The sequence below is a fragment of the Ips typographus genome, linkage group LG9 (genome assembly GCF_016097725.1).
Source record: "Ips typographus isolate SLU linkage group LG9, UJ_Ityp_2.0, whole genome shotgun sequence".
Taxonomy (NCBI): domain Eukaryota; kingdom Metazoa; phylum Arthropoda; class Insecta; order Coleoptera; family Curculionidae; genus Ips; species Ips typographus.
Window position 1 is genome coordinate 4,348,291 of NC_138430.1, and position 24,391 is coordinate 4,372,681.

General features: G+C 33.2%; 1 protein-coding gene across 16 annotated transcripts in view; it reads left to right on the forward strand.

Annotated features, from left to right (window-relative positions):
- The window catches only part of by (focal adhesion protein tensin), a 151,079-nt gene extending 126,688 nt beyond the window's left edge, over window positions 1-24,391 (forward strand). For 10 of the 16 annotated variants that reach the window (XM_081987375.1, XM_081987377.1, XM_081987386.1 and 7 more), the window contains 14 exons: window positions 8,762-8,893; window positions 10,884-11,146; window positions 13,128-13,286; window positions 15,793-16,025; window positions 16,088-16,258; window positions 18,623-18,789; window positions 18,845-19,044; window positions 19,149-19,460; window positions 19,569-19,771; window positions 21,182-21,244; window positions 21,948-22,216; window positions 22,275-22,575; window positions 22,632-22,976; window positions 23,397-24,391. In XM_081987375.1, the coding sequence (XP_081843501.1) occupies window positions 8,762-8,893; window positions 10,884-11,146; window positions 13,128-13,286; window positions 15,793-16,025; window positions 16,088-16,258; window positions 18,623-18,789; window positions 18,845-19,044; window positions 19,149-19,460; window positions 19,569-19,771; window positions 21,182-21,244; window positions 21,948-22,216; window positions 22,275-22,575; window positions 22,632-22,976; window positions 23,397-23,556 (2,978 nt within the window). In that variant the 3' untranslated portion in view covers window positions 23,557-24,391. The remainder of the gene's footprint in view (window positions 1-8,761; window positions 8,894-10,883; window positions 11,147-13,127; window positions 13,287-15,792; window positions 16,026-16,087; window positions 16,259-18,622; window positions 18,790-18,844; window positions 19,045-19,148; window positions 19,461-19,568; window positions 19,772-21,181; window positions 21,245-21,947; window positions 22,217-22,274; window positions 22,576-22,631; window positions 22,977-23,396) is intronic. The other 6 variants (XM_081987376.1, XM_081987378.1, XM_081987381.1 and 3 more) reach the window with 5 other exon arrangements.

Genomic DNA, 24,391 nt, shown 5'->3' on the forward strand with positions numbered 1-24,391 from the left:
ATTGGGTTTCTGGCAGTTCTAGTTTTGACACCGCTTTTCTCTCTGACGGTACCAAATTTTGTAGTATTTTTTAGGTTATTGGATAGGAAATTTAATGTAGATTTCAAAAATGTGCTTAAAACAGTAATTTTCTCACTCCAAGTGGGTTTTACAGACGATTTTGTCTCTGACTACCCTTTCAAACCGTGTTTCTGGCAGTTCAAATTTTAACACCGTTTTTGTCCCTGACTGTACCAAATTTTGTAGTAATTTTTCAGGTTATTGGATAGGATATCTAATAAAGATTCCAAAAATGTACTTAAAACAGTCATTTTCTCACTCCAAGTGGGTTTTACAGACGATTTTGTCTCTGACTACCCTTTCAAACTGTGTTTCTGGCAGTTCAAATTTTGACACCGCTTTTGTCCCCGACTGTGCCAAATTTTGTAGTAATTTTTCAGGTTATTGGATAGGATATCTAATAAAGATTCCAAAAATGTACTTAAAACAGTCATTTTCTCACTCCAAGTGGGTTTTACAGACGATTTTGTCTCTGACTACCCTTTCAAATTGTGTTTCTGGCAGTTCAAATTTGACACCGCTTTTGTCCCTAACTGTACCAAATTTTTGTAGTATTTTTTAGGTTATTGGATTGGAAATTTAATGAGGATTCCAAAAATGTACTTAAAACTGTCATTTCCTCACTCCAACTAGGTTTGACAAAGAAATTTTGTTCCTGTCAAACTGTGTGTTATGGTCGAGCAATTCAAAAAAAAAAAATTGCACGTAAATCCAAAATTTCTGGAGCAACCCTGTATAATACTACACTAAAAAAATTCAGGGTGATTATGAAATTATTAAGGTTGTGCCATTTTTTTGTCATTTTCATTTTTTTACTTTAGATAAGTTAGGCTATACATTTTACAATATTTCAATATAATTGAGCATTAAGTTGGAATGTGTGCAATTGACTATACGCTTATAACCCCTGGAAAACGTAAATATTTGTTATTGCGTTTACATGATAATTTCTAATAGGAACATGGTATGCAGAAAAGGTGTGATTTAACATAGAAAAATAATGCAAATTTATTGAATGTTAGTAACCAAATTTGCTATTTGATAAGAGTAATACTGGCATGAATTTATTACACTTCAAGGAAATATACGGAATGACTACTACTACTAACGTATTATCAAATATTAGAACATTTTAGATCAGTGTACTTTTAACCTTCAATTTGTGACTGATTTTGATCTACTAACTAATCCAGGATGTTTACATTCAAACGCAAAATTTAAAAACTATCGAGACGATAATCAATCGAACTAGTCACTAACAATTTCCAATTGTAAATTCTATTTATTTAACGGATGTTTCAACATCAAGTCTTAATAATGTTTCCCAAATGTGTTCATCTATTTTTAATCTGATTAAACAATATATCGGGTGCCAATATCGGTCAGGAAAACTGCAAATCAAGGTTAAACTTTAACTTATTTTTAGAAAAACTTTATGCCAGATGTTGTAGTTGCTGGTGTTGCGCTTGAAACCGCAAAAACACGTTTGCTACACCGTGTAAACGGATTTGAAAGCAATTAGATATTAAAAAACGTATAAGGAGGTTTCTAGTTTCTTTAAGGTTATGAAATTGTGTAGGAAATACTGATTTGGCGTAACAATTTCCATTGCTCACTTTTTTGCTTCTAACCCAAAGTGTCGATCACCAACTAACTGCCATAAAAGAACTAAAGAAACAAGTTTTAGTGGCTTTCCATTTGACTGAAATTACATAACCGCACAACACTGAAGAAGGATTGATTTTCAAACGAGATTTTACCGATTGAACGATTCTTTATGGAGTTGATATCAAAAGATCGTGATCTTTTTTAGTGGGGACAACCGCATGGTCGAAGCCAGTCTCCCACTCGATTTGCGGTAATCGGATAATCTGATCAAACCAAAACAGTAGTACTAATGTGTAGTGCTAATGTGTAGGTGTACCGGTTTATCGGAATTCATCTAGTTTATGTGAGTAGCTAATTCTATGTCAACATTTTTTACCAAATGGTTGCGTTTAGCAATTGACATTACAAAAATATACCAAAGCTTATTAGTTGAATTAAATTTGCAACTTAAGATGGCCTTAAGAGATTACATTAATTTTATATAAAAACAAAAATTAATGGAAACGTGGATATGTAGATTTATTTGCACGGAATACCATTTAGAGAATAAATTACTCATGAAAGGAACATAATTACCATTTGTCTGCAATGAAAAAAATATTGTATGCACCTGCTGTTTGCACAATTATTACGTTCAGTAGCTTAATAATATCGGAACGATTGAAGTCTGTATTGACAATAATTAACCTTGACGGACTGTTTTGCATTCGTAACCGTGATCTCTGTAAAAGTTCAGGTGTATTTGCATAAGAAACAGTTTTTATTAAGCACTCATAAAGATTATTAGTTGATAAAGTTCAAGGATTAAATGTAAATATCTGTGGATTATAAACATAAACATGAAGCAAAAGAAGATGAAATACTTTTAAGGTGTGGATGAGAATGAAGGAAGACCAAAACAAGAAAACTTAGGAAAACCATCAGAATTGATTATACAGAACATTCCGGATTTTGAAACAGGCAACATTTGTTTTACTGGTGAATCCAGTACCGGATGGACAGATCAATTTTTGAAGCATTTGAGCAAAAAAATCAATTGAAAAACAGTAAATGCATCAAGTTACATTTCATTTTATATTACTAATAATGGAGCTTAATTGATTTACAGACAAATTTATGAATGAACTGAAGATCTTTTTTAGATCAATAAAGTATTGCCACACTTAAATAAATCAAGCTAGTACGAACATATTTTGTGCACAAATCATTGTGAATTGTCTAACAGTTTCTTAAGATGTTTAGATAAGCGAGTCGCAATGCGATATTGCCTTTTTCAGAACAAGGAAACGCACCGACATACCATGAAATTACATCATATACTTCGTTCCAGTTTAACAGTCAGTGACATAAAAAAATTCTATGCGCATTTTGTCACAAAAAGTTGACTGCACATCTGGTTTGTTACCTGAAACAGTAGTAGTAGCAATATTTATTACTTCATTGTTTTAAGTCTCATTGTTGCAGTATATTGTTTAGCAAACAATTGTTTTCTTCTATATTTGTCTGTACTAATATCGGTACTGATAAGCTGTAATACAGCAAATCCCTTTAGGGATTGAGTGACAAACTTTGGACATTGTTCCTTGAAAAATAATGAAACATCAAAATTTAAGTAAGATTAAGATTGTTAAAGTGTCATATCATTATTTACCTTGTTAATTACAATATAGTTATTACGTCGCCTAAATTATTTATAGCGTTAGTTTACAACTACGAATAAATTTGTGGTCCAGTGTCAATAATTCACTATTCAATAGCCCTGCTAAGCAGTCACGTGACATTTGTCAAAATTACTGTCAGAAACACGTCTTGTTACGAAAACTGTAACTCTTGCAAATTCTAGTCAAATTTTTGGACCGTTTTGACATTAGTGACAAATATCACGTGGTTTTTAGAAAAATACTCAAAAAACCCTGATTTTTTCAACTGTTTGACAATTTAGACGTTAGTGGCAGTTGTCACGTGATTGTTGAACATTATTTAACTGGACGGTCACGTGATAATTGTCAAAAAAAACTGTTATAAATCTCAGAAAATCGTCTTGGTTCGAAAACTGTGTTAAACTGTAATTCTTGCAAATTCTAGTCAATTTTTTTGGACCGTTTTGACATTAGTGACAAATATCACGTGGTCTTTAGAAAAATACTCAAAAAACCCTGACTTTTGCAACTGTTTGACAATTTTGACGTTAGTGGCAGTTGTCACGTGATTGTTGAACATTATTTAACTGGACGGTCACGTAATAATTGTCAAAATAACTGTCATAAATTTGAGAAAATCGTCTTGGTTCGAAAACTGTAATTCTTGCAAATATTTTACTACTAAAAGTAGTCTAAAAGTTGACTTTTAAGACTGGAAATTACTTTACTAAGACTAAAAAGAGTCTAAAAGTCTATTTTCAGGACTTTAATTGGTGTACAACTCAATTTTCTGGACTAAAACAAGTCCAGAATTCAATTAAACACTGTAAACTAACTAAAAGTTGGTTTTCATGACTAATATAGTAGCATTTGGTGTCAACATTTTTTACTTTCATTACTGAAGAGTTTGAAACTTGATTTTTACTGTTATAGATAGTCTTAAACTCGATTTTTGCAGTCTTAAAACGCTAAAGACAGTCAGAATTTCTTAGAAATGCAAAAACTGACTTTCAGGACTGATAAGTCAAAAACGTTGTAAATATATTCTTAAAATTCGATTTTCAGTCTTAAAGCACTAAAAACAGTGTAGATTATTAAGAAATGCTGGAATTGTTAATACTGAGGTGTCAAGAAGTCAATTTAATAGCTTGAAATGACATTTTTAAGCCTATGGAGAATGTAAAAATTGTTTTTTATGTCAAAAACAGTCTTGAAACTCGATTTTCTAAGCTGAAAGCAGTTTTAAAGTACTAAAAATAGTCCACAGAAGGTAATTAAAAGCAAAACTTACTTTAAATTCAAATTTTAAGCTTCTGATGTCACTTTTCTTTGGTTCAGAGTCTTTTTTGGTGTCCAAGTACGTTTTCAAGGTGTAAGGTGAATTTGTAATAAAAAATAGTAAATTCTTCAAACTAAAGTCTTTCAATTTGTCTGGAAACTATGAAAACTGGTTACCAAGACAATTTTTAAGCTTCTCAAGTCAATTTTTACCGTTTCAAAGTCAATTTACTGGTTTCTAAGTCAATTATCCAAACTAAAGTCTTTCAGTTTGTCTGGAAACTATTAAAACTGGTTACAAAGACATTTTTTAAGTCTTAAGCTTTTGACAAACGTCATTAACATCACATAATGTGTAGTATATAATAAGTGCTTGTTGTTGTTTCATAACAGTGATTTTTCAGTAAAATGACATAATGCATGACCGAATAGTGAATTATTGACATTTAAAATTGAACCTCCCTGTAGAAATGACAAAATTGCCCAACAGTAGCGTCTTATTTCATTTGGTAGAAAGTATCTTTGGAATAAAACTATTCTGAAGTGAAAGTACTGATCCTAACATTACTAAGCTTACTAACAATTGATTTAGGAATGCTTCTGTTGTATCAAATTAACTGCAAAGCAGCTTGTTGGTCAAGCATTATCGCTCTCAATGTTTCAGCGTAGCATTTCCATAATAAATGAATAACGATAAATCAGATCGGCGTTGTTCATGCAAATTCATCTTAAAAAATCTCGAATGCCCTCGTTTCCTTAATGGTCATTGCCATAACTCATTCATTAAGCTAAGGACAAACGGCTTTGCAAGAGATCGATTGTAATTTATAGGCAAACCTCCCTTGAGTAATTGTTCTACTATGTACTGTAATATAGAGTTAGCGGGGCATAGGGAGTAATTTGTTTGTCCTGCTGTTTTATTCTAGTTTTTCGTTAAATTTAATTATACTTAAAAGTGTGCAAGTTTTGGCATGCAGAAATTTCTAGAAAAATCGTCAGTTTGGCAATACTGTAGAAATGAGAAACTTGTACTACAGTTTTTAAGAATTGTCAAATTTGCTGCAACACTGCAGAAATGTGACTGTTGAATTGGTCGTTTTGAAAATATTGCAAGAATTGCGAACAAAATTAGAAAAAGTGTCAATCTGTTAGTCTGGCAATGATTTGGCGACGTTGTAAAAGTTTTGCACTGCATTAGAATAATAGTCAGTTTTGCAACACTGTACTAGTGTGATTTTGTTCGATTTTACCAAAATGTCGTACTACAGTACAAGAGTGGTCAGAATGGCAAAGTGGAAAGATTAACCGTTAGACTAAAAGGTTTTGAAAAAAAAAAAAATGTTATAATCCTGCTTTAAAAACAATGAAACTCAAATGTTTGTGTGAATCAAGCTGTCAATGGTATTTTTTTCTTGATACCAATTCAAAAATTGCAGTGACAGTAAATTCACTTCAGTATTCATATTGTCAAAATATTCACAGAAATCCGAAACATCTCAATACTATCTAAGTAGCCAAATTGATCGGTTGTACACAGTTATCCTAATTGATGTTGATGAAAATCGCCCTGGTGAAAAATTAATAGTTTTTCTAAATTTAAACCTTTTGGAAAAACCTTGTTCACACTAAACTATAAAATTCCAGCAAACTTCGATTAGAAACGCTCAAGTTACGGTCGTATATCGCTAACAGAGTGACATTAACTTCATACCAGCAGGCACACGTGCACACCTAAATGAAGGCAAATTACTTGCTCACCCACGTTCGTTGCATTTAATACGCAAACCATCAAATCCTGATGAATGCCGGTGGCGCGAATGGATTCCGATAACCCTGCCATTAATAAAAAGCATACGTCGATCAAGTTAATTGCGTCTAATGGAAGCGATACGAACAGACAAGATGTCTACTTGTGATACAACTTCAATGAGATAACCAACACCTGCTACAAAACGCTTTCATTGCAGTAATTTTCGGAGATCATTCACTGAAAAACTTGAAAGCTGATGAGAAGCGTAAAAACTGAACGGCCTTTCTGGGGATAACCAGTGGGAATTCTTCGTGACTCATAAAAAGTATTTAATTTATTTCTTTGACATACTAAAACCATGTCCTTCAAGGTTTAAGAACCATATACGTTTCTCATGGCTTTAAATTCTTCTTTACCAATCAGATTCATTTCACTTTTGTTCCTTATGATGTTCAGTGAACAGAAAGTTGATTCAATGTTTCTAGAGGTTGATTGGAGGGGTTTAGCAAATATTTATCTAAATCAGTATGTATGTAATATGTCATTATAAGGTTGGGTTTAATAAACCAGCTTATATGTGCTTTGTTGCAACATGATTATGGACAAAATTGTCGAAGATCTACCTAAAATAGCAAGATCTAAAATGGGAAAAATCAGCAAAACAATTAAATATGGTCATTAACACAGACAAAACCAAATGTCTCGTATCATCAAAAGAGCCAACAAGATGCAAACTGGAGATTGACCAGAAAATTGTAGAACAAGTAAAATCAGTTTCAATTCATTATCAGTTATAATTATTGGATAGTTAAGTCTTTCTTTTTCAGTGTAAAAAAATCATGTTTTTGAGTAGCTTCGTTATATGATGAGCTACTCAAAAATGTATAGAAGCTTGTATAGTGTACATATTCTACATGTATAATACATGAGCGTATTATACTTCCCATCCCTATTTTCATTGCATGTCTAGTCCAGTTTTAATTTTCAAATACGTTTTTAGTATTAAATTCGTATGGTTTATTACTCACGTAGTTTCTGGAACTTGTACACAACATGTCCACGTCAAGGATAGAACAAATGTTCGATCGAAACAAAAGGAGATTTTATATTGGTAGAATCATAAGTAGTATTGTTTAAGGACGACAAGGTTGATCATGGCTGTATATCCTGACCCTGACTCAGCAGGAATCCCTTCAACAAAAAAAAATCGTTAATTTACTAAACGTCGATTAAAACAACACGAAAAAGTCCATTAGCGGTATGTTTTTTTGGTACGTAAAATTTGATTTGCCACAACATTCAATCGGGTCACAGCACATTAGTACAATCGTTATTTTTCCAGGGCATCAAAAGATTAATCTTTGAAGCCGTCTGTCTTTTAAAGGTGTTAAGGATCTTCCTTATAAGGTGGTCAATTAGTTTAAACATGGAATGTGCTGGGAGCAAACCTGATCAAAATGGCGTGATTATTGAAAATTGTAACGGGTGTTGAACCCGTCAGAGTTTCATATTATTTATTAATCCAAATGTTTTATGGAACTAAGGTGTTATACAGGATGGTTCAAATTGATTGTAGGATAATTCAAGAATGGAAAGTACATAAAAAATAATCTGAAAAGCTATAAGCTACTACTAGCTATAAGCTGTCATTTTAGGGCATTCTGATGTGGCACATGTGATATACTTTTTCCTAAGAAAAGTTTGTCTTGACATTTCTTTTTGCCTAGTTTTTCAGATACAGTCATTTTTATACACTTGTGCGTAAATCAAAAATATTTGAGGCCGTCATAGATGACTGTAGTTTTTCTTGAATATCTCAGAAACGCCTCAGGTATTAGAGATTTGAAATTTTTACCACAAAAACTATCTCTGTCACTTTTTTAATGGTTCCTTGTCATTACCATGCATTAATTTCTTATAAATAATTTTTGAATTTTTCACTCCTGTACCTCATTATAATACTGCATATTGCTATACTTGACATCTGTTTAATAGAGGACTTCCCAGTAAACCGCCTAAGCAGGTTGTGAAGAAATGTATTCAAACTACTTAACTAGCTAATTGTCACTAAAACAACAGGTGTTTAATGTAATTTGCATACATTTTTGCACGCTTAAAAGATTGTATTATTTGCTCATGATTATTAGCGTTTAATACACATTTTTTACTGTTAAACTTGAAAGGGATGTAGAGATGATACCAAATGAAGTCAACGCTAAAATTATTCGAAATGTCCCTTGTGAGCATACTCACACCTACATAAGTTGAAAATACCTTCTACAATTAAGGACTTAGTGAGTCGAATGATTAATGTTTTGCCTTGTAACTGCATTAAATTACAATATTTTACGCCAATGAATCAATTTTTAATTGATCCACCAGAACTTGAACATTCCATCCTTATCTCATTGATTATTTGTTTCAGATGATGTTAATCATACGTTTGGGCCTTTGGATGGCAGTATTTACGCAACAATAGCCAAAAAACCGGAGTTATCTCCAGGTGCCGTCTCGAGTCCTTTGACCGTGTCTATGGACAGTGGAATCTCATCTGCAGGTAATTATTACTTATCTTGGCACTAAATGAGATGAGATAAACATCAACTTTGCAGATTCCTGTAGAATATTTAAGTTATTTACAATTAGCACTACATTTACATTCTTCGGCTTGTTCCGAAGTAATCCTGATTTACTAATGCAAACTCGTTAGGTATACGGCAACGAAGTACGAGATTTTTTGCAAAAACGTATACGTTCAATTGAATATGCTTGAGATTTATGTTTAGAGCAAAGGTTTTTGGTGGAAAATTTTAACTGGCAAACAGGGTTTAGAAAAATTTTCTTACAGTATTCGATACAAAACGTGTTTCTGAGATTTATTAGAGTTATTTTGACAGTGGTCACGTGACTGCCGAGCTAAATTATTCTCCAAAAACCACGTGATATCTGTGACTAATATCAAAACAATCAAAATTTGCTTAGAATTACACTTTAACATAGTTTTCTTACAGTTTTTAATACAAGACGAGTTTCTGAGATGAATGACAGTTATTTTGACAACTATCAGGCAATTTCTGGTAAATTACAAATTGTTTAAATAATAACTACAGATTTGCGTCATTTTTCTCATCCAAAACATATTATTTGTCATAATTTAAATATGGCATAATAAATGAAAGTGAGCAAAAGCTGAAAAATGCTGTTTTTTAAGAAAATGGTTCTTGTTCACCAAAAATTAAAAGATTGGAACTTATTTGGTACAAGAATCACTTTGTCAGAAAAGTTTTATTTAATTTATTATCGATAAACTAAAATTTCTAAAAAAATAAATAACAAAATAATTAAAACAGCCTTTTATTCAGTCTTTATTTTTTAGGATTTTACTTTGATTATTTCCTTCCTATCAATTTTGACCAATCGCTATCAAGAATTAGTATAACAAATGTAAATTTTAAGTGGAAAAATCACTTAACAACTGTCAATTTAGCTGTCAACAGTTTTTCTGGAAAAAAATTCGAAAAAATTTCACACTCCTCACAGCAACATAAAGAATAGTGTTACCCTTTCTAGCTTGAAAGTTGTTCTTATTAATTATTGTTCTTATTGTTTTAATTAAAATAAAATGTTTATTTAACTCAGGAAATAATCTTACCAAATATCCCTTGTGCATCTAATTTTTCCTGTGGAAAAATTGGAATACTCGTTTCTAAGTAATTTGTTAAAACAAATTACTTAGAAACTCCTTTTTCTGATTTTTTCCGGAAAAATTAAATGCACTAGGGATACTACCCCCGACAATATTGACCGAAAATTAGTGAAATTAATGACAGCCATGACAGGAAAATTATATCTTTCAAGCAAATTTCAATTATACCCATAAAATGTACTAGTCAAATTGAAATTTAATGGTAAAGTTGCTAAATTTTCCTGTCACACTGAATTTTACTTTTCCAATTTTACTTTACTTACCATTACTACTTTGAAGCAAAACAGAACTATAGAAATAATTGGGAATTTTTGACTTTTGATGTAAGGTTTAACCTCTATCGCCAGCCTAAACAGTTTTGCTGTTTTAAACAATGATGATGCTTTATAATTCAGGAAAAGAAGGAAAAGTCATAAAGATAACAGTAAGGCAGTTCAACAATATTCAGTTTATTATATCGCTTAGACCAGTGGAAAATGGAGTTCAAGAGGTTTCTTTTAGTGTTAACCTCCCTTTACTCCAAAAAATAACTGAGATACGTTATATATGATCAAGTTTTGGACTAGTTTCTGTCAAAAATTGTATCAACTCAGTTTTTGGCAAGTATTTCGAAAACAATTCCAAGAAACCATCAGCATCATCTGGAAATTTGTTTAGAAAGAAACTGCATTATGACTTGAAACCACAGAATACATACACACGTGCAGGATGCCATCGCCAAAATCAAACTGCCATATAAACAGTGAAACACGTTTTTGTGGTTGATAATGATTGGCTTAATAAGTTGACTCACGAGATGTTCTCGCAAAGCTGGGACTGAATTCCGCGATTTGTTTTGCAGGACACCAGCAGAACGCCAACACCAACGCCTCCGGGAGTCCCCCGCCGACGGCGCAGCCTTCCCCCCTCACACCGGAAGATCAACATCGCGAACTCGACGAATTGCTCTCCGATATGATGCTGACAGTTCAAAGTATTCCCGACTATAAACCGACCAATAACAACGGTGCTCGTGCAGGCGCGTCTCAGGAATTTTCACTCGACAATGTGCGATACATAGATGAGGAGGAAAAACATAACCCTTACAAGAGGGAATTTCAGAAGGTTAGTTCAAAATTTATTTCTAAATATGTGTTTTCAACTTTAACCAAATTGCTGGCAAAAACTATTCTAATACCAAAACAACATCATGGCAAACCTTAAAGGTAATGTCATTCATTATGAACTAAATTAATACATTCAATGATATATTGGAGATACTCCCAATAGAACTATAATTAGAATTTGTCAGTCAAACTCATCATTCTAAAGGTGTGAACTTACGTGAAGTCTTTCAGCACAAAGAATAGTTTGTCACTGGTCAAAAAAAGCAGCTTTCAGTTTCATTCCTGTTATCATGTGCTGCTCAAACACTATACACAATTCCCAGGCCGGTTTATGATGCAGCATTTAAAACACCGGCAATAAGGAAGTATTCCTAATAAACTTTTAAACTGGCGAATATAAACACAGTTGAACTCAATACTATTTTGGATGAGAAAAGTAAATATCAAAGTATGTAAATTTGTAGAGTAATGTTTGCTCAGTAAATAACGGCTATACGGTTATGTTTTAAAAACAGTTTGCGGTTTGAAAACACTGAGGTAGGGCATTCTTTAGATGCAGTGCTTTGATGCTGTTTTAAAATGATAAATTTGGACTCATTTCTAGCTGAAAAATTGAGAGTAAATATATAGGGTCTCACAAAATTTAGGTATAATTTCGAATTATACAGAATGGCAAAATGAGCTTTGCCTTTGAGGTTATTCAAGGAATGTGAAAAGCTTAAATTTAGAGAAGATGTCTTTGACGCCAATTTCTTTAATTTTTTTAAACCTATCGACTTGACGATATTGTGTTTTTCCAAATGTAATTTGTTTGTCAGTAGCTTAGGCCTTGTTGAGTGTCTGAAACTGGATTTCAACCACTAAAAACAGTCCGGAAATCAAGACAAACATTGTTGCGCATAAAACTTAATTTTTACTACTAAAAATAGTCTAAAAGTTGACTTTTCAGGCTAGAAATTACTTTACCAAGACTAAAGAGAGTCCAAAAGTCTATTTTCAGAACTTTAATTGATGTTCAACTCAATTTTCTGGATTAAAACCAGTGGTAACAGTCCAAATTCAATTTTCGTATCATATATATCGTAGCATTTAGTGCCAACATTTTTCACTTTCATTACTGAAGAGTCTGAAACTTAACTTTTACTTATAAATAGTCTTAAACTGGATTTTTCAGTCTTAAAGCACTAAAAACAGTCCGAATTTCTTAGAAATGCTCCAATTTTTTGCACCGATGAGAGTAGAAATCAATTTACTAGTGAAGAAGCTTGAAATGGCATTTTCAAGACTATGGACAGTATACAAACGGGCTTTCAGGCCTGATAAGTCAAAAAATAAGATAGTCTTGAAATTCTGAGCATTAGATTTTTAAGAAATGCTCGAATTTAAAGTACTGAGGTGTCTAGAAGTCAATCTTATAGTGATATAACTATGAAAAATGTAAAAATTATTTTTTAAGTCTTCTATGTCAAAGACTTCGTGAAAATAGCCTTGAAACTCGACTTTTCCAAGCTGAAAAGCAGTTTTAAAGCACTGAAAATAGTGTTCTAAGAGAATGAAAAGCAAAGTAAAAAAAAATTGAAAAGTTAGTCTGCAAGGCAATTTTCATGAATCTAATCCTGTATTCAAGACAAATAATTATCTTAACTAGTTATCTACAATATTGAAATGTGTCTTCAAATTATGAAAACTTACATCAAATGCAAATTTTAAGCTTTTGTTGTCACTTTTCATTGGTTCAGCGTCACTTTTTGGTGTCCAAGTCAATTTTCAAGGTTTAAATGTGTGAATTTCTAGTCAAAAATTCTAGAGAAAGTAGTTTTTCATGTCTGCAAGTCAATTTTCAGTAGTATTTTCAACTTATTTCAAAACTATAACGACTGACTATAAAGGCAGTTTTTAAGCCTCTCAAATCAATTTTCACCGTTTCAAAGCAAATTTATTGATTTCTAAGGATTACTTATGTAGTCTCTGTGTTGCAGGAAGAAGATAAAGAAATTCCCTACCACGCAAGGGAAAACAGCAAACCTTTCAGTTACGGTATTAACCAAGACATGATTGGGGACTCTAAGGGATTATCGAGTCCAAGTTTGGTGCGGAAAGCCAGTGTAAACAAAAGTCACGGTGACACATTAGCAAAGGTGAGTTCCTTTGATAACGTTTTGGGATTAATTTCATCATATAAACTTAAGGAGTACGTAATATACCGACAATGGGTGGTACTACACATTCTCTAACTTGTGCTACATGTTTATTAGAAATTATGTTCGCGCTGAAAGTAATGAAACCTTTTATCTACCGATTTACGATTTCAAATAAACGTCGCATTTTCCCATTGTAAAGGTATACAATATACGTGTGTGGGTGTTCAATTAATGCCATTCCATATCAGGATTGCGTACTTACCGAATGAGAAACAAATCAAGCTAAGGCTAGATAAACCCATTTAGGCGTGGAATATGCGCATAATTAACGAAACACTATGCTGGTTCTGTTTAATGTTTTAGTTTTATTACATTTTTCCAATCATATTATAATAAGACCACTTATTTCTAGAAATAAACACATTTTATCGGACTAAAACCGTTAATTTAAATACCAATGGCGCCACGAATACTTATTTCCTTCTCCGTAAAAATAACTGAGAGAATTTCGGTTTCCATTTACGGATCTGAACTTCTTTAACGACTCATTAATCGCCAGTAAAAAAATTATTTACGCCTAGTTTAATAACAAAATTTAATTGTTAAACTATTTCTCCCACTAAGAGTTAAGTTTCTGGTTTAATATAGCGTGATTGATCGCAATTTAGGTAAATTGCTAATAACCACCTTTGCTGCTAACGGCTCTAAATAGCCTTGAAATTTGATTATTTACTGGCAGATAATGGATTATCTGGCTTGTTGATTGATTTTATATCTAATGAATGGCAACTTGCGATCAATGTAAACGTCTGTAGTATTGCAAATAGTTTTTTAATGAATGAACTTAATTTGATACTGGAAATATTGCAAAATGTATTTTGTAACTTAGCTCAGTTACATAAGTTTTGTTTTAGCTGTAATTTTGTTTGGGAACATCAAGCTGACTTAAAAATATGTTGGTCAATAAACGCTACAAATTTCTGGTCTGTTACGAACCATTCTGTTTCTAGCAATCTTCAATTCCACGCTTTGAACGGTCTTCAGTTATCTTCGGATATAATTTGTCCATTTACGATACGCTTTCTTCATCCCACACTTGGTGACTCCAAATCTGTGTTATGATCATTTGGATTTGTTAAGAGCATCTTAAACATGGTCATATGCTAAATATTAAAACTAGTGATGGGTAGATTAATGGTAAAGTAAATATTTTACTTACCAGTAAATTACTGGTAAATTACAAATACCAAATTTTGGCACCAAGTTTTTCTCCCTGACTATAATTTTGTAGCGTTTTTTAGGTTATTGGATAGGAAATTTAATAAGGATTCCAAAAATGTGCTTAAAACAATCATTTTCTTACTCCAAGTGGGTTTTACAGCCGATTTTGTCCCTGGCTGTCCTTTAAATCGTGTTCAAATTTCAGACCTCTGAAAATAAAAAAAAACTTCAACTGATTTAAATATTTGTTGTACGAAATCAGTTTTTCCTAAATAACTCAAAAACTGTGAAAGTTGCATGAAATCAAACATTTTCCTAATCAACTTCTTCAAGACCGTTTTTTGCTTCCAGTGTATGTATAGTGTGCAAGAAAAGTATGGTGGTTCACAATTTTGGTCACCCTGTTCGCAATTTTTAAGATAGAATTTTTTACTCTACCCCACTGGAAAGAGGACCTCAAAATGGTTTTTTTAAGTGGTTGAACTACCCTGAACACCCAAAAGTAACTGAGTTACAGGATGTTCAAATTTCAAACCACAATTTCACCTGATTTGAAAATTTGTTGCACCAAAACAGTTTTTCCTAAATAACACAAAAACTGTGAAAGTTACAAAAAAATGCAGGATATAAAATTTTTTCTTAATCAACTCCTTAACGCAATACGTAAGTTTGCAAGACCGTTTTTGCTTCCAGTATACAGGGTGTCCATTAAAATTATGTTGATTGATTGTTTTGGATCATCCTGTACGCAATTTTTCAGATACAATTTTTTGCTTAACATTGCAAGAAAAAGGAGCTCAAAACGGTTAATTTGTGTGGTTGAACCACCCTGAACTCCGAAAAATAACTGAGTTACAGGGTGTTCAAATTTCATTGATTGTTATTTAATCCTTGGACGTTGTGTTCCCTTATAAGCGAAAAGGTAGAATTAACGTTATCTCAATTGAACCTATATTTTCAGTTCTACTGCGTTTCTTTGACTAATGCGAAATCAGTAATAATAAAAATTAACAAACAGTTAGCTTATCGTATCATAAATAAAAAATTATTATGCTGAATGTATTGCCTTTTTGCAAATAAACGCCTACATATTAATACGCCTTTAATTAAAATTGTTGTTTGGTACTCTAATGTAAAATCCAAATAAATCAACATAAAACAGTCTGGTTAAAAACTTTGCATTAAGTTACTCAAGTAGATTTGAGATTATACTTTGAGGTATTAAGGGTAGAATTTACAATTTTTCCTCCTTTTATTTTGAGATTGTTTTTCTTTATTTCAGGTTCAAACAGGAGTATATCCGTCTTCAAAGCCAGTGCCAAACTTTCAAAATGATTCAACCTACAACTCTCACTATTCAACCTTGGGAAAATATTCGTATTCTCCAGTACCGCAAAGAAAAGCTTCCTCTAACGAAACTGACCCTATCGATGCCATTTTCACACAAAGTGCCTTGACCGCCCAACCAATTAAGAGAGAATTTCGGGAAGAGTACTACAAAGATGAAAGAAAGAGGTGTGTGTTCAACTTATGGTCGATATATAAGCTTAGCCAGCTGAAACGTGTCATTGCTTTAGATATGACCCAATGAAACGGAGTTACACTGAAGGTACAATTCGGAGGAGCCCTGAGAAAGTTGGATTTAAGACCAGTTCGACTGTGACAAGTCCATTCTCGGACACTGAAAGTTTATCACCACCAGGACAATTTAGGACTGCTAATTCACGATCACCAGAATTTCATGAAACGTAAGTCTTAATCTTCTATATTAGAATACACTCACTTCTGCCTTGATATGCATCAAAAAGAACTGACAATAAATCATTCGGCAGCTGCATGATAACTGACAGTATTTTGAATGCATAACGTGACTGACTGCATCTTGTCAATAATACTCAACTTTACACCTGGAAATAGTTGTTTAAACAGGCTTTAGATAGAAGCTTCAAATCAAAACGATTGTAAAAAAATAGTAATTGTATTTTGTAAATGAACTCCACTATTTTGAATTAAGGCTAAACAAACGACTAAAACGGTAAAATCGTGTAAAATCTCCGCTTATCTCTGGTAGATAAAATAGCGTCTTATCTAACCTGGCGCGTGTAAGAAGTTAAATCAGTTATCAATCTTAACAAGAAGTTTTAGTGATTCAAAAATTGTCGGGTGAGTAGTAGAAAGATAATTTATGACTACACTAATATAATTCCGGTTACAAATGTAATCAACGATCCTAAACGAGGATTTCTTCAATTATTATCGCATCGCCGAACACTGCACCTACTCAGAAATAAATTACTGACCATACCCATATTATTAGGACGCCTACTACATCGAATTTTTTCAATCAGACACCCATTAAGAAAATTAGTTTGGGTTCTATTCGCTACAACTCTTCAATATTGTGTTTACTGGGCTTTTTAACCTGAAACAGACTTATTATCTGGATAATATTATGGCTAGGCAATATCCCCCTACAGAAGAGCCCACTTATGTGATTGATACGTCATCGATGTTTACATTACGACTTATTATTACCTTGATATGTCCCTGATCCTGACCATAAAAGTCTCATCTGTACCGAGAACGTGGGGGTTTCTATTTGCATAATGGCAATGAATAGTTTGATTTATTAGTTAGCATGCTATCTGCTTGACTGTTGTTTGAGTAGTATTTTCGTAAACGTTACTCAAAATGCCACATGTAGTGGATTTGATTATTAATATCTCAAATTGTTTCCTCTTTCATAGAGTAAAGTTAGACTTCTCTCCTTTGAGCTACCACTTTTAGCAACATCTGTTTTAGCGTCAAATCTTTCCTAACAGGTATTCTTTGTATCAAATCGACTTTATCAAGGAAAGTTTGCACCATAGACAATTAAATCTTAGTTTCATTAGCGTTTTCATTAGGTCTGTTCGCAAAGAGAATTTCCAACTAGTACTCAGAGAAATAGATACATCCATTGGCCACAAGTCTAGTCACGTGGGCATTCAACCAATGAAACTTGATATTTACTGTTTCTGAGTTGGAGTTGGTCTTTAAACATAAGTCTATCATTTGGAGTGCATTAACATTTAGTTTTTAAACAACTGTTTGTTTCCTAGACTTATGAAGCTCGAATAGAAGCCACACGTACCAACATTTTCTCTTTCTCATTTTGGTAATCGACAAGACTCTGTCCCAGTTAACAAAATAAAAAAAAGCGGTCCGGGACATATTTACTTGGGTAGCTTTTACCGTGAAATTTAGTAATATAAAGCGGTATCTTTTTTCTTCATAGAACGACTTCGTTACCTGTCTGACCAAATTAAGAAAAGTCTTCCACAAGAATGGCATGAAACATTCTGAAGGTTCGTTGACCGATCGATTCTTCTGCACATATTTACTCAGTATGTTTGAATGCGTACCTCTAATTAGTACTCAGTGTGAGAAACTCTGCGATAATGTGATTAAGGTGAAGTAAACGTTTTGTACACATATAGAGCATATTCTAATGTAGGCAACGCTAAATGTTTGGAAGTAAGTACTAATTTACAAATTAAGTGTAGTGGAAGAAAAAATAATTTTGTGAAGAATGACAAAATGTGGTGTGTAGGAAATACAGTAATATTTGTAACTTCTAATGAAAAAGTGGGAAAATCAAGCTAATGAATTGTGAACACTTGCCTTTAAAAATTTTCACGAATTATAACATTTGTATTATCAAATAGTAGTTTTCCTAATCAGTGCGCAAATAAGTTATGTTAATGTAGGAAAACTACTTTGCAAACGTGTTAGGAACAATATTTTTTCTACAAGTGATATAACTATACATTCTGTTTTTAATATTCCATTTGCCATCAAAAACAACAACTTATAACTATTTTTATAACAACTTTAATATTAAATGTGCAGTTGGTTGCAAAAACTAGGCAGCTTCTATAGGACATTTCTGGAAGTTCTTCTTCAGTGATGAAAATCACCGAATTACAGTATTTTGGGACTTACTCTAGCCTATAGCTAGACCACCAAAATGTGTATCTGGATAGATCTGTTTATAGTTTAGGAATAATTTCAGTGCCCAGTACAATAGGATGAATGTTTATAAGGAAAATAATAAATTCGTTTTCTTCTAGTTATTCAAATGGAAACTTGACTTGGTTGCAACGTCAACAACAAAAGCTGAAAGAACGACGAGAGTCAAGGCTGCGCGAAGAACGACAACCTCACGAAACCAGGCTGCTTTGTGAACTAAAACAAGTCCAAACCAGGCATATGAGACCAACGGCTAGTCACAGATTAGGTACTAATTTGCCGTTTTAAAATTAGCTAGTTGTGTCAATGAAAACCAATTTTAGATGGATATACCAGTGACACGACAGCGTTCGCTGACGATGACGAGGATTACACTATTCCACTGCACATTAACACCATGCAGAGAAATGGGGTTACTCCCAATGGTTCGCAGTTCAGTACATTGAAATCCAGCTATTCTACCACGACCAAAAATGAACGACCTTTCATGACCATCAAAAGAGCTCACGAAAAATTGTCTCAGGTATAAATTTGGTCTCATTCTAGTTTGAGTATAATTCACACATGCACCTCACTTGAATTAACATTAATATTTGTAAATATACCACGCAAAACATCACCTTTCAGAATCAAGATCCAGTTGCAGTTCTTGCAGCAAACCCTCACGGTCAGGTGGTAAGACCGCCTTCTAGAGGCGCAGGTCAAGACCAAGTGGACAGTGGCCTGCTGTCATTAGTCGAGCAAAAGGTCCAGTACTCTAATAGCACGGAACCATCTCGATACAATCAAGGGACGGTGGGTATTGAAAACGGCTCTAATGGAGACTCGTCTCTAAAAGACCAGAATTCTCGTCTCGATGCTCTTGACGATCTCATCGCTAACCTATCGAGTGGTTCTGAACATTCTAGTAACAGTCCTAATCACACAGCATGGCCACAGGTACTAACATCATGTTTGCGACTTTTTCGAAATAACAACTTTATTACTTCCTATCTGTTCTTGTTATGCTACTCCAAGGAATGGTTATTAAGGTGAAGTATGTTTCAGTTTGAACAGCAGTCGTCATACTCTTCATGGAGGTCGCAGCAAAATGAATCGGACATTTCACCGTCGCATAGTTCATCTCCAAGACCGCAAACTCCTGCTTTTCCAGTATTGGCAAGAACACCATACCTCAATGCTTCTACACCTACTGTGCAATTTGATTTGCCCAACGAACGCCTTCCACCTAAAAGTCCTACAACCCAGCGGTAAGTACTGTACAGTCGAATTTTAAATATTCAAACATTGTTTTTAGAATTACACATTTCTTACGGTACTTATCCATCATATTCGATTTATTTAGCTAGTTTAGTTTGGTTTTGAATGTGACAGAACTAGGGAAAGAACTACACTTAACTTGATATTGGCTTACAGTGAAACGATGCAATAACCCCTTATTAGTCATCCATCTTAAAAAAAAGTTCTAATAACTCTATTTTGTACGTCTTCAATATTTCGTGGAATAGTTTTAAATATTCAAATAATCCTAGAGGAAGAAGTAAAAAAATGATGGTAAATTCGATGATCTCACTGGCCATTTTATTGTTAAGTCATATTTTTGTATTTTATTGTAAACGCAGTTTATATAATAGTTTTCCTCTTAATTTATTGAGTTTTTTGTGACCGTACAGTTAACATTGAGTTCAGTATACAAAAACAAGATTTTTTTAAAATTGCGTAATACATACAATAAAACTGATAACGGAAATGGATTTCTTGACCCAAAATTAGTCGAAAACGAGTACAAACACATCAGAAACTGCAAATGGCGCCTGTGGCGGCCATTTTGATTCGAGTTTGGGTTCGTTTTCTACTAATTCCAAGACAAAGATTCAGTGATGACGTATTTCTTTGATATACATCCTGCACAAATCCGAAATTTCAAGAAAAAATTGCCGAATTTGGGTTTTTCTTGAACAAGGATTCCAATGGTGGTGTTTGATTTCACGTCACTCTTACTAAAACGTTAATTTTCACAAAAATTTGTCAACTGTCAAATAACCGAGTTATTCAAAGTCAAAGCGATCAGTGTCAGAATAATTACTGGTTTATGGTTCTAGTGGGTTTGACCACTAGAACCTTTAACCACTGAACCAATCAACCTAAATAATCGTATTTTTGGAAACCTCTGAGTCTAGACTATCTTTTTGTTTCAATGACGTTTTTCTGTCAAATATCAAATAAGCGAGTTATTCCAAGTCAAAGCGACAATGATTTTCTTGACCCCAATTTAGTCATAAACGAGTACAAACAAAACACATTTTTTGGAGTTTATATAGTAGTTTTTAGGAATTTATTAATAATAATAATCTGCCATCTAAACTTTTTCTTGAATCTAGCTTTATTGATCTTATTGTGAATGCAAAACAATTTGTACTTAATAAGTTAAGGATTCGATATTTCAATAAGCAATTTGGCTTTCTTATTTGTGTTAGAAAGAACAGATGCTAAATTATATAATAAAAAGATTCTGGATGTTATTAGCGGTTTTGTCTTTTAATAATAACTACGTAAACCATTTTAGTCTTAAGGCATTATACTAAAATTTGCTAAATTAAAGCACAAAATAATGATTTTCTCTGCTTTACTATATTGTTAACATCAAATCTCGTTTATAGCCGCTTAAGTTTCCCATCATCAATATTGACCAAAAACGCCAAGTGGTCTCTATCGCCAGAAAGGTAACTGTAACACGTAATTTGCCAGAAGCATGACAAATTGATGTTGTAAGGTGGATTATTATTACATGCATTTTCGATAGTAAATTATCATTACCGCACAGCTTTTCAAAAATCAATAATTCAAACTGATTAAAGCACATAGAATTTAAAGCGCACTCATAATTTTATTTTTTGGGTAAATTTCTCATTATTGGACTAGCCAGCCACATATTTTGCTGTAGATCACTTCATCTGAAGACATACTGTCTTATGTACAGGATGTCCGAAATTTCAATTCGAGCATGAGAATATCTGAAAAATCAGCCAAAAAAAGGCAAATGTGTGATTTTTTAAACAAATATTTGTTGAGGTGTTCTGAAAGTTTTTGTTAAAGTAACTTAGATAACCCCACTGGAAATCTAGTTTTGGGACACCCTGTACAGGCAAAATTATAAACCGATTAGCATGTTTCAGTGTTTTGCATGATATGTTTTGTTATTTATTGTTCACCTATTATCGATAAGAAGAAGAAAAATTCAACGTTATCAATTTTTACAATTTAAATTTTTCATTATATACACACTTCGTAGGTAATTAAAACAAATTTAAAGAAATTATCAATTGATATACTAATCGCGTTGTATCATATTAAAACTTGCATGACCGTGTTGTAAGTGTTCTAGAAATGACTTGTACGTAATATTTTAACGAAATCCGTTTACAGAAAGGACCGTCCCACTTCACCATCCGATTTAAATGGCGTCTCAGATGGGGAATACAAACATGTAATTGCACAGAGAAGCGCCTCCGCCACTGGTTATCGCGAGCAGAATGGTTCTTCTTCTCCAACTATATACTACGGCCATTCGAGGAGGGGTTCCACAGCTTCAAGTGCAAACGAACAGTCGCTTCATGAAGTATCAGCTGCCAATGTAAAAATTGTGAGAGATACTAGCAAATTCTGGTATAAACCTGTTATTTCTAGAGATGAAGGTTAGTTTTGGTAGTTTTTTAGTGGTTTACTGAGACTACTTCTTTTGTTTTGTTTTAGCTATCCAAATGTTGCGACACCAGCCACCAGGAACTTTTGTTGTACGAGACTCAAACTCGTTTCCTGGTGCTTTCGGTTTGGCCCTTCGTGTGGCTACAGTACCATCAAACTTGACAAACAAATCAAACGGATCTGACGAACTGATCCGACATTTCTTAATCGAACCTACATCGAAGGGTGTACGCCTTAAAGGTTGTCCAAACGAACCAGTGTTCAGTTCTTTGTCAGCCTTAATCTACCAGCACTCTATCACCCAAATTGCTCTGCCTTGCAGACTTATTTTACCCGAACATGACTTAACGTACGTAGAACCATTTACAAGTACACAAACCTGTTCATTTAACAATACACAATTAGCAGGTCAGATTCAAAAAGCAACTCCCAAGTGATTCAACAACAAATTAGCCTACAGGGTGCCGCTTGTAACGTGCTATATCTATGCACCATTGAAATGGAGTCTCTAACGGGTCCTCAAGCAGTAAAGAAGTCCGTAATGCAGCTATTCCAAAGATCCACCCTTCCGGAAGCCATTATTGTACATTTTAAAGCTAACGGACAAGGCATTACTCTAACTGATAACAAAAGGAAGTTGTTCTTCAGGAAGCATTATCCGGTCAATACTATTTCGCATTGCGGTTTAGATCCTGATGACCAGAAATGGTCGGTGAGCACTGAGGAGAATGGATCAGGAAAGAGTTCCAAGTGAGTATCTTATCTAAATTTTCTAGTCTGAACTTTTCAATATTTGCAAAGTTTAAAAAACGGTGATTTTTGAGTGTGCAGGATTACTTTGGGGCGTTATAGCCCTGTACAGGTTAGGAAAAAATCAAGCTTGGTAGTAGAAAGGTCATATCCTTCATAAGATTTTAAAGTTTCTTGACTTATTTGATTTATGACAGTTACATGACCACTGTCAAACAAGTTTTGTATCAAATACCGCAAGAAAACTTTTCTAAACCCTGATTTTTACAACTTTTAAGCAGTCAGGAACAAATTTGCTTGTCAAACCCACTTGGAGAAAGAAAATGTCTGTTTTAAGCACATTTTTGGAATCCTCATTAAATGTCCTATCCAATAACTCAGGTTACACTACTAAGTAAAATATTTCTTTTTGTATTTCAGCCGTATATTTGGATTTGTCGCCAGAAAACCAAACGTCAGTAACCCAGACAACCAGTGCCATCTATTTGCCGAACTAGATCCAGACCAACCGGCAGTAGCTATCGTAAATTTCGTAAATAAAATATTAACATCGAGCGGAATTAAGCCAAACATTGTTTAAAAACGACTGAAATTGTCCCTAAAAAGTCATTCAACGATTTCCAACATCACTTGAGTGGAAAATTATCCAGTATTTTATGACTACTTAATTTTGAAAAAAAAGCTTTTAGGTAAAGTTTATTCTAAATTAATTTTTGGAAATTAATTATTGTGTCCTTTTCCTCACCTAGTCTGTTTATTTATATACTACAAATGTTAATATTTAATTGTTTTCTTCAATATTTTACGTAAAATTGTGTATATACTTAGTATTTTAAGTTTTATGTGTACATCAAAATTGATTTTAACCTCTACTGTTGTGATGTGGTGATATATTTTATATATCAGCATTTTCACTGGTTATTTTCCGGACTTTGTTAGTGTTTTTGTTATGAAAAATTAACAAAAAACAGCTCGTACTAGGCCAATGAATAATATTCTTACAATGCGTTGCATTAGTGGTCGTTTCTAAATTTTATAAACTAATTTTTGATGTTTTGCTTTTAGTTGGCTCATTTTTCATATCGCACTAACATGGTCGCAATCATTCTATGTTGCTAGATAGAAAGCAGGGTAATTCTGTGTATTTGTATATTTTTTTAGATGTTATACCAGTCTATCACGAATCTCCATACAAGCTTTTAATATTGCCATATTTATTGTCAAGTTAATAAGTAAATAGTAATAATCTTCCACAAATTGTTTGTGACTAAACATAATGTGTTTATCCAAATTACATATTGTATTTCTTATTGGTTTTGAAAATAATCAAAAGTTAGATATCAGAGAATTCGGTTTAAAACATACATATTAATATAATTATTGTTAGTTAGATTAAACCTACTAATTCAACAAAA